At 36.7% G+C, this 13,546-nt stretch overlaps 1 protein-coding gene across 2 annotated transcripts in view; it reads left to right on the top strand.

Annotated features, from left to right (window-relative positions):
• Nucleotides 1–9,424, top strand: part of opcml (opioid binding protein/cell adhesion molecule-like) — a 242,807-nt gene extending 233,383 nt beyond the window's left edge. For both annotated transcript variants that reach the window (XM_083567659.1, XM_083567658.1), the window contains 4 exons: nt 1,334–1,468; nt 1,575–1,695; nt 5,839–5,990; nt 7,631–9,424. In XM_083567659.1, the coding sequence (XP_083423785.1) occupies nt 1,334–1,468; nt 1,575–1,695; nt 5,839–5,990; nt 7,631–7,728 (506 nt within the window). In that variant the 3' untranslated portion in view covers nt 7,729–9,424. The remainder of the gene's footprint in view (nt 1–1,333; nt 1,469–1,574; nt 1,696–5,838; nt 5,991–7,630) is intronic.
• The last annotated feature ends 4,122 nt before the right edge of the window (nt 9,425–13,546 follow it).

Here is a 13,546-nt window from a genome sequence, read left to right as displayed (position 1 = left end):
AAATTATTAATTCATTCACTGTAAAACAGCCACTATGAGCAACTTGGTCACAACCTTAACATAATTTCAGTCAGTTAGGTGCTTTATTAATATTTATTCATTTCCTCAGCAGTGTCAGTAGCTACTTTTCCTATTTTGTCACTCATGATATTGAATTTTTGCAATCAGAGAAAACTTTTAAATGCAAATGGCCTGTTTTACTGCAGTAGGAAATTCTTATTCAGTCTTCAGTGCAGATTTTTTTCGTTTATTTATGTAGTGTTCAGTATTATTTTTTGTGTCAGTTGTTATAGAGCGACAAAGTACAGATGGTCCCTGAGTTACGATGGTTCGACTTATGATTTTTTTATCGTTACAATGACGATTGCGATATGACGAAATTGTAAAACGTTTTTGCCTATGTTGCCTTGCGTGGCAGGCAAACGTAGCAGCAGAAACGTAGCAGCAAATGCTCCGCCCTCCAGTGGTCATCCACGCGTCCACCGGCCCGTGCACAAACACTGTATAGTTTATTTCAAGGGTTTTCCCACGTTTTTCAGGGCAAGATGGTAAAGACATCGCGCAGGGACCTTCTGAAACAAAATATGTATACACATAGACAGATATTAATAGAAACCATGAAATAAATAGAATCATATTATGCTAGTTATATTATGTTAAGACAATTAGAACTATGTTTTTGTTGAACATGTACATTGTCTGTATATTTTCATATATTTTTAAATCTTTCAAAAAGATTTATGAATCATACAAATATTTACAATTTACACACAATTGTCAATGTCTTTTAGTTTAACAGATTTGCAGTACTGGCACTTTTCCCTTTACTATCAGGTGGACTATTATATATTTACATAAATTTCAGCTTTAATTTTAATAAACCTTAACATTTAATGTTCCTGTAAGGTGGACAATTATACATTTACATGAACATCAGCTTTAAGTTTAAGTTTTTTAATCAAATATTTTATTATATATGATGTTTTTATCCATGTTTTCTTTTTCTTTTTTTTTTAACAAAATATTATTTGTGATTCAGCATTAGTTAGTGGACTGCCTGCAGTACCACCATGGGGGTCGAGGTCCCCTGGTTGACCCATGGTTTATAAATTACAGTGCTGTGAATTGCTTTGTTTTTTGTTTTTTAACAAATTACATTATCCCACCCCATACTGATCACCATTCTATAAGACTCCTGGGTAGTCTAGACCATGTATCGACTCGATGATATATTCAAGTTACGATGGGATCATCAGAACGCATCTCCATCGTAAGTTGGGGACTACCTGTACTGCATATAATAATGACTAGATTGTTTGGATTTGTATCCCAGGTCGTAGATTCGTCAGCGAGGGCGAGTATGTTGAGATGACTGCGATCACCAAAGAACAGTCCGGATCATACGAGTGCATCTCTTCGAATGACATCTCACCTGCGGATGTCAGGACGGTACAAGTCACAGTAAACTGTAAGACTGCTGTCAGTCCCAATCGAACAAAATAAATGCCTGTATTTTCAATAACACTGACACAGTCGTTTATGATCATCATTAGTCTAGTGCATTCGTCCCACAGATCCCCCGGTCATCTCACAAGCCCGCAGCACAGGGACTGCTGTTGGCCAGAGAGGAGTGCTGCAGTGTGAAGCGTCAGCTGTTCCTCTTGCTGACTTTCAGTGGTACAAAGAAGAACGGCGGTACGTTTTTTCTTCACTTTTTTCATGACAGTTCTGCAACACAGTGTTCCTTACACTCCACAATTAACAGCGAACAAGAACACACCGAATCATAGGTTCAAGCAGCACCTTTGGGGATTTGTTGGTGTTCCAGAACAAGGCCATAGAGATTTGATTTTAAGCTTTAGGGAATTGACTTGAGCACTTGTTTTATTCTGGTTGTATCAGTACTGTAACAGACTTACTTTCAGTTGCACTAAATGAATGCAAACATGAATGTAAAGAGAAAGTAGGCTTTGTAATGTGACACTAAGGAAGATTGGTGAGATAATAGCTGGCCTGGAACATAGAAGGCCTGAAAATGATGTTCGAAATGCTGTGAAACATGAGCACTTATTAAAATCCTATTCAAAGTTTAGGCATGGCTCATTCATGCAATTATTAAATCAGCCAATCATCTGGCAGAGAGGATAGAGGAGAATGAACATGAAAACATTGACCATAAAAATGAAATCCAGACTGGTTTTAGATGACAGAAAGTTTATGGTAACTAAATTACCACTTTTCACAAACATTGTGAGCAGAAAAGCTTCTCAGAATGCACCACATTCGAAATCTTGAAGCCTTCAATAGCAGACAAAAGACAAAGCATGCCAGCCAGAAACAGAAATCTAAAGCTACACTGGGCAAAGACTCGTGGAAAACCTGATCTACAAAAATTGCAAAAAGAATAGGTGACATTTTTACAATATTAATGTAACCATGAACTTGATCTGTATCTGCATAAGTTTCTGCATTGCCCTGCTGCCACATGATTGGCACATGATTAATTGCATGGACGATATATACATGTACAATGTCTGTGTGTGCACAGCACATAAGGATAGTTTTTCTTTGGCTGTGTTTTAAAATGAAGAAGAATAGGAATGTAAGTGTGGAGCAATCGAAATAAAAGAGTGACGCATTTCGCTCGTGTTAAACAAGATCCATCTCAGTATCTAGTTGTGTAAAATGTTTCAAAAAGCAATGTTTTTTTTTTTTAGAGGAATAAATGCATATAAAACTAGTTTTAATGGAGGGTTGGAGTCCAATCTTACTCAATTAAATGCAGGTAGATGTTTATTCCGCTACAGTGGGCAATTATGTATTATTTGATACCTGAGGCAGGTCAAAAAATTGAAATCTAATGGAATCACCTTGTAACTGCTGTTATTCATTTGAAATTGAAATTTAGAGATGTGTGGGTGAATTGTATGGGGGGCTAATTCACAATGAAGCTATTTCAAGACATCCAAATGCAATATGTAGGATGGCAATGCCTTGTAAATGAAAGCAGGGAACTAGCAAGGGAAAATATATTACACAATATGCACTGATTAAAATATAGTGCCTGTAAGAAATTTGGAAACACAACGTTTTATGGTTTTTGAGAGATACATGCATGTTTCCTTTGTTTACAGTGAACGAGTATATAAGTGTACAGATGTTGAACTTTCTTTTCATTGAGAAATCCTTCCTTAGCATGAGTAACAGCTTCGCACACTTTTGAAATCCAGCCAGTTAGTTTCTTCAAACGTTCAGCTGAAATGTTTTGTTATGCCTCTGGTAACGCATTCCAAGCATTAGGTGCTTGTATACTTCCTTCAGACCTTGCGATTCAATTCATCCCAGAGCATTTCAATTGGATTTAAATTCAGTGACTAGGCAGGCCATTCCATGATAAATAACATCAATTTGACTCTGTTAGCTCTCTGAATAATGCTTACAGAGCCTGGGCGTAGGCTCTGGGTCATTGTCTCGTTCTACGTCTTGTAGTAACTGCAGTCCAGATGGAATTGTATGACATTGAAGCATGAAATGTAGCCATAGTGGTTCAGTATTCCTTTTATCATTTAACCTACAGTTAACCTACATGTATGTAATGAGTTAGCGCGTTCTCCAAATGTGACTTCTGACAGTCACTTTATAATAATAATCTATTAGACTGTGCATTTTTTATACTCAAACATATACAAGTATAAAATATTCTACAGAATGTAAATTATTTATTACAGGTATATTACATACCATAATTTCCGGACTATTAAGCGCACCCAAAAGAAGCCACACCCTCTGAATTTCACAAAGATTTTTATTTTGAACATAAATAAGCCGCACCTGTCTATAAGCCGCAGACAGCCGTCTACACTAAAACTAATGAACTTTACACAAGCTTTAACGAAAGACAGTGTCTGTTACACGGCTTGTATCTAAACAGTAGCCTACCAAGAAAGTCATTGTTTACTGTCTTCCTCCTTCCTTTCACAACTATTTCTCGCGGGAGTTTTTATTTTGGCATCGTCTCGCGTTTAAAAATCACTATCGGTGAAGCTTTTCTCCCGACGCCGTGCAGCTCAGAACACAGGTGAAGTGCGTTTTTTCATGCCCGGTTGTTTTCAGCGTGACGAATGATCAACCTTTTCTGTTGACAGTCCGAGTGAGCGGCAGGTTAAACATCAGAGGAACCTCATCCATATTTATGATGTGGTGCGGCCCGATTCAGTGGGAGCGCACCCGATTTAATATAAAGAGTTTCATTGGTTCATCTGAACCCGTTCGGCAATTTAATTGGTCTAATGTTATGGCGCACAGTTTTATGGCCTGAAGCTTGTGAAACCGGGAAAAACTCGTCGCTTCATTGTTTAAGCCGCGGTGTTAAAAGCGTGGGGGAAAAAGTAGCGGCTTATAGTCCGGAAAATACGGTAAATTCACTAGCGGTTATTGCAGCTTTAAAAAAATTGTGGTTTGATGTAATTGGAAAAGGCAGATATGAGTATAGTGTTTGAAGATAAGTACTGGGACACCTGACTTATGCAATATGTGGTTCTTCCCCCTAAATATTACAGCAAAGCTAGAGGCTTTGTATTTGGATGTGGTAGCCTTCAATTTTTTCTTCACTTAAACTAAGAGACTCAAACCTATTCCAGCGTGACAATGCACAAAGAGAGTTTCCTGAAGATACAAGGTGGTATCAAAAGGTTTCGAGACTAATGGTGATAATTTGAGCATGTGCATTACCACGTCAGCGATTTTATCATGGACAGCAAATTAAAACAAAGAGCAAACGTGAAATTCTGTATAAAATGGCAAATCTGGCACAGAGACGTTTGACATGGCATACGTTTGACAAACGGGTATGCGGCAAAGAGTCGTTCGAGGTGTTTTGAGCGGAAGAACATCACTGCAAGATGATGAGAAATCGGAAAGATTAAAATGTGAAACCATTCAGCAACTTGTGCATGATGATCGTCGGAGAACAGTCCATATGATCTCGTTTCCGCACCCACCCTACTTCCACACTCTACACCCTACCCACCTCATGTGGTGTTTTTCCCCTTTACTCGAAGAAAGAAGATCCAGTTCGAAGGTTGCCCTAACCGTGACACCGTTGCAGAGATCCAGCACAAATCTCTGAAGGTGCTTTAAAACATTTTGAAAAGAAGGCTTCCAGGACGAATTCCAGAAGTGGCGAGAACGATGGGAGCGCTGTATTGCTGTGCAAGGGGACTATTTTGAAGGTGATAGTGTGTAAACATTGAGAAATAAAGTACTTTCTTGTAAACAGAGCTAGTCGCAAAACTTTTTGATACCACCTCATATGGTTTACATGGATTGGAGTGAAGATCTTGAGTTGCCTGCTTTATAGGGATGAATTTAAATGCTACCTATACCCCAGGCATCCTCACATTTTATCAGTACCTGACTTAACTAACACCATCGTGGCTGAATGTGCACAAATTTCCACAAGCACACTCCAAAATCCAGTGGAACATCTTCCCAGGAGAGTGGAGATTATTGTAATAGCAAATGGGGACTTAATGTGGAATGCGATGTGTTCGAGATGAATCTTATGCACAGGTGTCCACAGATTTTTGTCCATATAGTGCATTTGTATTATAGTTTGTACCTAACCATTCAAAAGTCCAAAACTTTGACCTGTGAGACCTGGTCCAAGTGAGAGCTCATTATGAACAGTGTACTGACTGACCTGACAAAAAAAAAATTAATCTAAAAATGTAATCACCAGTTAGCTCGAAATGCTGTACCAGTTTCAAACCCAAGGTAATACTTGTTTTTCGGTTCATTAGAGAATTTGCACTCTCAACCTGACCTTGTATATTGCAGCCTTTTCAACGGACTCAACGGGGTCAAAATCGAAAACAAAGGTAAACAGTCCATGTTGATATTTTTCAACGTCTCTGAAGAGGACTATGGAAACTACACGTGTGTGGCCATGAACACGTTGGGAATCACAAATGCAAGCATAATCCTGTACGGTAAGAAAACCAGTTTAGTGATACAGATTTATGTAGCTCTAGTCATTGCTTGGTTTCACTAAGGCAAAGTGTACTAGCATGTAAACCACATGTTTGTACTGACTTCATTCAATCTAATCTCATCTCATGTTTCAAATGTGTAAGAAAGAAATTTCTACTTCTAAGCATCTAATTTGTGCCTCCTCATTAATTTGTAATTAATTAATTCAATATTCAGGATACCCTTTAGCTGACATTTATTTAGTCATTTTCGTGATGTTAAAGCAAATAATCTGGCCTTATCATGTTTGATACTTTTAAGCGTTTTATATGTTGGTGTGAAACTCTACATATTCCTTAGAAAGTAATTAACAGGTTGCCAAATAAGGCTGATAAAATCCTCTATAAGTGTCATTAAAACTTTTTTTTAACTTGAAAACAGTTGTTTGTTTACATAAAAATAGTTGTGATGTGTTTCTTGATTATTGTGCTAGTTTGTTGGGTAATTATGTGTTTTCCTCATTCCTGTGAGAGGATGTATACAGTTGTTTGTTATTGCTTGTGTGCTTATAATGGTGTTTAATCAGATAAAAAAAAAAAAAGAAAGATTTTAAATATGTATATAGGATTTGAGTCAAGAATTCTGAAGTTGCTTTCATTTACATCAGAGACTCTGCTTGTGTTATTAGCCTAGGAGAAGACAAGCACAAATGGTGCTGCCACAGTGTTAGCATGAAAGTTAAGCTTTGAAAGCTAAGCTGTTTCGAGTGCACAAATTCAGAGCGCTAGAGAGACTAACAGACTAAACCTCTGCTGGTGAAGCCAGGACTAAAATCCTACTCACTTTATTTTTAGGAAGTGGTCAAACAGCATTGTGGGTAATGTAGTAATAGCAGTGAAGACCTTTAAAAAATAGAGCAACAGATACATATGAAAATCTATATTGTAACACAGGTTGAAACTGGATTGGTAAATTATTTTAAGTCGATTTCTTTAGTTCTAATGTTACATTTGGTTTATTATATGTAGACTCAATATGACGTTTTTATTATGTTTCCTTCATGAACTATTATATTGTTTTAATGGGAACTTCCACATGTGAAGTTCCAATGTTAATAAAAATTTATATTAAAGCCAAAGAAAACAATATTGCGTATCATTTGAAAGGAAAGAGTGTCAGAGTAAATGGTAGAGGTGGAAGTTATTTGGTTAAGGCATTGGCTTGAGTCTGAAGGTCATCAGCTACACCAAGCTCCCACTCTTGGGCCCCTGAGCAAGGCCCTTAACCCCATAGCTGCTCAGTTGTATAAATTAGATAATTGTTCTGTAAGTCTCTCTGGATAAGGGCAACTGCCAAATGCCATAAATGTAAATCTTGATGTAAGCTCAGAAAAAAATGCTGTTGTGACATCTTAGGTTCGAACTAACAAGTCAAGGCAGGAAATATATATATTTTTCGATTAAATAATGGATGTTTTTAAGTTGATTTATAGGTCATTCATTACTGTTTCAGACACACACACACACACACACACACACACACACACACACACACACACACACACGCACACACAGACACACAAACACACCTGAGTGAGAGCACTTGAGTCATATAGGAATGGTGTAAGTGCTCAATATGTGCTCTTTTTCTCTCTCCACAGGGCCAGGAGCAATACATGATGTGAACAGTGCTGCACTTTCTCCATCCAGCTCCGTCTGCCCATTGCTCACACTCATTCTCTTTTATCTCAAGTTTTGATGCTAGAGACTGCATCAAACAACAACTGCATCAGCTCCTCTCGGCATAACACAAAGACAGACTCAAAGTCCCTAAATCGTTAGCAACAAACCATTATTATTATTATTATTATTATTATTATTATTATTATTATTATTATTATTATTATTTGGTTTGACCTTTTATGTTGTTGTTGTTTTTCCCTCCAGGGGTCGGGCTAGAAAATAGATTTGGACTATGAGTCTGTCCCATGAGAGCATGAGACTGCAAAGGATAGGGTTCTGTGAGTAGCTGGTGAATATAGTGGGCTATTCATTATTATAATAATAATTTTTTTTTTTTCGTCAAAGAAAAGCAAAAAAGTCACTTGATTGTTTAAAAAAAAAAAATACATGGATGGTTTTGCTCGGTATTGAAATGTGTGAGTCGAGATGTCTGTGCCATGTCAGCTTTCCTTGTAAAAGAATTATGGAGTTCTTGCAATGAATTCTTCTTTTTAAAATAATTGACAAAAGTGCAAAAAATCATGTGATATTTGATTTACCTGTACCTGTACAGATGTATACAGTGGAATACTTACAGTTTATTTGAATATGAGTGAGGTCAGTCTGTGCGTAAAATATAGCTCATTTTTTTCTGGAGAAAAAAAACAAAACAAAAAAAAAATACAAATACAGTCTGGTGTGTATAATAATGTTCACCCGTCACTGAAATGATGTTCTGATTTTGTAAAGAAGGACTGCTGCATTACCACACACACAGACAGTAGGTCAGTAGGTTAGTCTCCTTACCTGGTCTTTTTAGAACCTTATTTTAGACACTCTTTACAGTATTATGTACACATGTAGGTTTAGGCAGTAGGCAGCACACTGGATTTGCAACGTTCGATGCAAGATTCGTGCACATTTAGAGTAACACACTTACAAATGGTATCTACATGTGGATACGAGGCCCTGAAAACCGCATGTGTGATCAGACGAAAACGTAGAATTATTCATGTACTTTTCCTGAAGTTCCTGTATAATTTCAGAGTCTCCTGTTAAATGGTGACCATAAGGTTATAAATAGGGATGCACCGATACCATCTTTTTTTCCATCACAGACATTTGTGTTTTGGTGCTCGTCAACCCTGATACACTGATAATGAAACCAAAATGTGTATCATGCATATTCTTAAGCAATTACGGACCTTACGGAAGATTTTATTTCGCTCATGTTGCGTGCTGCCATCTGCTGCTAGCTATGAACGCCTATAGATATACAGTAGGTTTTAAAGATTTTTTATATAGTTCTAAGGATGCTGTAGTTCCGCCTCGAAGTCTGCTACGCTTTGATTTTGCCATTAATCGTGAAACACGTCCTGTCATTTAGTGTCGTCTGTATACGCTCGGCTTCGTGCCTTGCGTAGTGGTATCGAATTGCATCGAATGTTGGTATCAAGACAACGAGCTCCAAGCACACTACTGGACTGAGAAAAAGTACCGGTATTGGTATGGATGCACCCCTAGTTATAACATGAACGACTCAGAGGTGAGGCAAACTCTTCATTAATTAAAAAAAAACTGATGTTTTATTTCATTGTTTGTTTACAATCTGTTGAGGTATCTTACCAGTGTTCTCTCTCAGGTTTTAAGGGATGACTTTAATTTTTGTGTGCCTGTGAATGTCTATGCTTAAATCCTTATGGCAAAGGATATTAAAAATAAGGCCAACACCATTATTCGTTATGGTTATTATGCATGATCTATTTGTGTCTCTTCTTTCTTTTTATTTTATTTTAAGTGCATCAAATACATTTTATTTCCAAGCACACACAGACATCAATGCAAAATATGCACACTGAATTTGAATATAGTCATTATGTACAGGAGAGATACAGTACAGTACAACCCGATGTCCAAAACCCAAAGCCCACCCATCCGCAACCCATAATCCCCCTGTGTGTCTCTCTCAGTGCTTATATGTAACCTTGATAAGCTTGCCACTTTCTCTGTCACACCTCTGCACCTGTTACTCTCTCTCTAAAAGCAGAGCTGGAATACAGTCAACACCTTAATGAGGAGATTTGGATGCTTCCCAAGGAGAAACAGTTATCAGCCCATAACATTACACAAGCTAGCCGCACGCTCACAAACACGCACACATACACACACACACATGCCTTGCACCCCATTTTGGTAGAAGCTACGGAATGCAATCATGTACGGGAAGGTTTTGCAAGAACAAAAAAACACCATCAACTACTCCACAATGCAACACACACACACACACACACACACACACACCTACATAATCTTCAAACATGATTCCCCCCCCTTTTTTTTAACATTTTGTTATTATAGACCTAAGATTAGGCACATGTAATGTATTGGATGTGCTGGGGGAAAAAAAAATAAAGAAAAAAGAATCAGCTGGACGCTTCTCGAAAATTCTTTGGATTTCTTCAAATGAAACAGTAAGAAATGCTACAACAACTAACTTCACCTTTAGCACACAATAAGGTCATACAATTTCTTGCGTGCAACATTTTTTTCCCACTCCACTCTTGTGACCTGCATTCTGTTGGAATTATGCTGTGGAGCTCACGATTGGAAGGGTACATACAGTACATTGGGACACATTCCTTCAACATCGCTTAAATATTTAATAAAGCAGGAGTCTAGAATTTGTGAAAGGTTACTGTCAAACTGCATAAGGTTGCAGAACAGTAGTATTATTAGTAGACTGTGCAAACCTGTAAATAGACTAATGGAATAAATCTTTGTAATTTATTACTTAAGCAGAACAACAGCAATGCATTGCTAATCAGATGGTTTAGTATATAAGACCTCACTTGTAATGTGTATGTATATATATATATATATATATATATATATATATATATATATATATATATATATATATATATATATATACACACACACACACACACACACACACACACACACACACACACACACACACACACACACACACACTACCTGCCTAATATTGTGTTGGTCCCCCTTTTGCTTCCAAAACAGTCCTGACCCATTGAGCATTAACAGCATTAACACCAATTTAATGCTCTGACCCAATTATATAGCCACCACACTTTGGCCCTTGTCAAATTTGATCAAATCCTTACGCTTGTCCATTTTTCCTGCTTCTAACACATCAAATTTGAGGACAAAATGTTCACTTGCTGCCTAATAAATCCCACCCACTAGCAGGTGCCATGATGAAGAGATAATCAGCGTTATTTATTTACCAGTCAAATGTAATGTGTGTGTGTGTATAGATAGATAGATAGATAGATAGATAGATAGATAGATAGATAGATAGATAGATAGATAGATAGATAGATAGATAGATAGATAGATAGATAGATAGATAGAGTGTCCACATTGAGTCCTTGTTTACTGTTATAATAGACAGATGTTCCACTGGATTTTGAAGTGAGCTTGTGAAGATTGTGCGTGTTCAGCCACAAGGGCTTTAGAAAAGTCATGTACTGATGTAGGGTGAGGTGAGGAGGCCTGGGGCGCAGTCAGCATTCTAATTTATCCCAGGGTGTTTAGTAGGTGTTGAGGTCAGAGCTCTAAAGTCCACTAAAGATCTTCCACTCCAACCAATGTAAACCATATCTTCATGGAGCCGGCTTTTTTCTTCTAGTTCAAGTGAAAGGAGAATTTCAATTAAATTATGTGCCTCCAATTTTGGCCAGATTCAGGTGTTCCAATACTTACAGTTAATCATCTATCTATCTATCTATCTATCTATCTATCTATCTATCTATCTATCTATCTATCTATCTATCTATCTATCTATCTATCTATCTATCTATCTGTCTGTCTGTCTGTCTGTCTGTCTGTCTGTCTGTCTGTCTGTCTGTCTGTCTGTCTGTCTGTCTGTCTGTCTGTACTTATAACATCTGACCAAACTGTATTAAAACTAGGGATTCCAGTTGTTCAAAAACATTTGGCTGACAGTGTACAGTGCTGTAAGATGTTTTTATCAAAGAATTCACCTGTCATCTTACCTTCTGAAATGTGCATTTTTCTTTATTATAGACGAACAATAAATGTGATATTTTTCAGCTAGATGAGTGCTGGTCCATCTGCACTGAAATAGTTATGAACTACAATAACCTATAACATTTTAGTGCATGTATTTTATCCTAATGATGTTACAATTTTTGCTTTGACCAATCAGAAGTGTTCAGGTTTCTTGAACAGCAGCACAGATAGTGGCGGGGGGCCACAAGACAAATTTGCAGGTTTGTAATAATGCACTCGTTCTAATGCATTACTGTTACTTTAGTAACAGATCATTTCCCAAGTGTATTACAGACACTCACATAATTGGATCGTAACTGTGAAAAAGGGGAGTTGCATTTAAAAGCGTTATATTCAGAAAAGGGGCTCCATAAATTTTGTTGGTTAAGGGTCTAAAAACACCTTTTCTGAGAAATGGACACTCTGTTGTAGCATTCCACAGCCAGTAAAACCATTAAAGTTTCCCCCAGATGAAGAAATAAATAGCCATGAAATTTTGCAGATTTTATTTGATTTCTCCTTAATATTGTATAACTTATACTGTATGTCAGCTAAAGGGATGATTTCTCACATCACTTATTTCTCAATTTGGATTTTTTTATTCCATACATAAAAGTCTTTCATAAATTCACCAGCATTGACCTATAATTATATTGTACAACGTATATGTGTTATAAAATCCCATTATAGTTAATTAGTGTATATTGTACTGGAAAATTTTTAGGCAACCCATTTATTTTTATATACAAATTTAGTCTTAGATGTTTTATTTATGACTTCTGCATTACTAAGCAAATATAAACAGTTCAATCATTACTTTTAATTCATTACATTAAATGTTTGATGTTACTGGAAAATAACAATAACAACTTACAGCAATATCACTCAGTTGTTGGTTATTGTGAGGGTCATACTGATTTTATACAATAAGTACAAGTATATACGTAAAAATAAAAAAAATAAAAATAAATTAACATTTCTGACACAATGCCGTCTAGATATTTGGCTCTGACAAAATAAAATTGTTCCCAAAAATACCACAGCTGGATTGTGGTGGATGTTGCCGTGATAGAGAATTTGCTTGATAGTTTTTGATAGTATCAGTTTCTGATATGAAATATAGCAGTGGTTTTATGTTATATTAAATATCAGCACTTTTGGAAATTTTAGGACACTTTTGGCACCTGTCCAATCAAGTTACTGGAACAGAATGTGTATGTATATATATATATATATATATATATATATATATATATATATATATATATATATATATACAGTTCTTTTTCAACATATATGCACAGTTAATAGTTCGGTTTGACAAGAATTCAAAAAAAGCTTATATACTGTTTGTAGTCTTTAAAAGCCAGATTTCACCTTATGCTCATCATTTCACTGAATGACTCACTCAAGCATTTCTGTTCACAGTGTACACCTTTGAAAAGATCCTACTTGCAAGTCAGTGTGTTTGTAGTGCTATAGGATCTTTCAGAGAGTGAGTGCAAATATGGCAACAAATGTCAAGATAAATGTTTAGATTGTGTTTTCCCAGCGTGCAGTGCTGTCGTTAATGAAGTGTACAAATGCTGCTAATGCTGTCTGATGTCATCTATCAAATGGAATTACTGTTACTTGGTTTCAGATCTTGCACAAAGCATAATGACTGTACATTATACAGTCAGTGTGTGCCAGATTGCAGTAAAGCTGCCAAAGAGGATGAACTATTCAGCTATGTGTTTAGATTGACTTGTGCTCGGTTCTGAGTGCTGCCAAAGGAATAAATCGCATGTAAATGTAACTTG

The sequence above is a fragment of the Silurus aristotelis genome (assembly GCF_946808225.1).
Source record: "Silurus aristotelis genome assembly, chromosome: 18".
Lineage (NCBI taxonomy): Eukaryota > Metazoa > Chordata > Actinopteri > Siluriformes > Siluridae > Silurus > Silurus aristotelis.
Note: the sequence above shows the minus strand (reverse complement) of the source record. Positions and strands in the feature narration are given on the sequence as shown.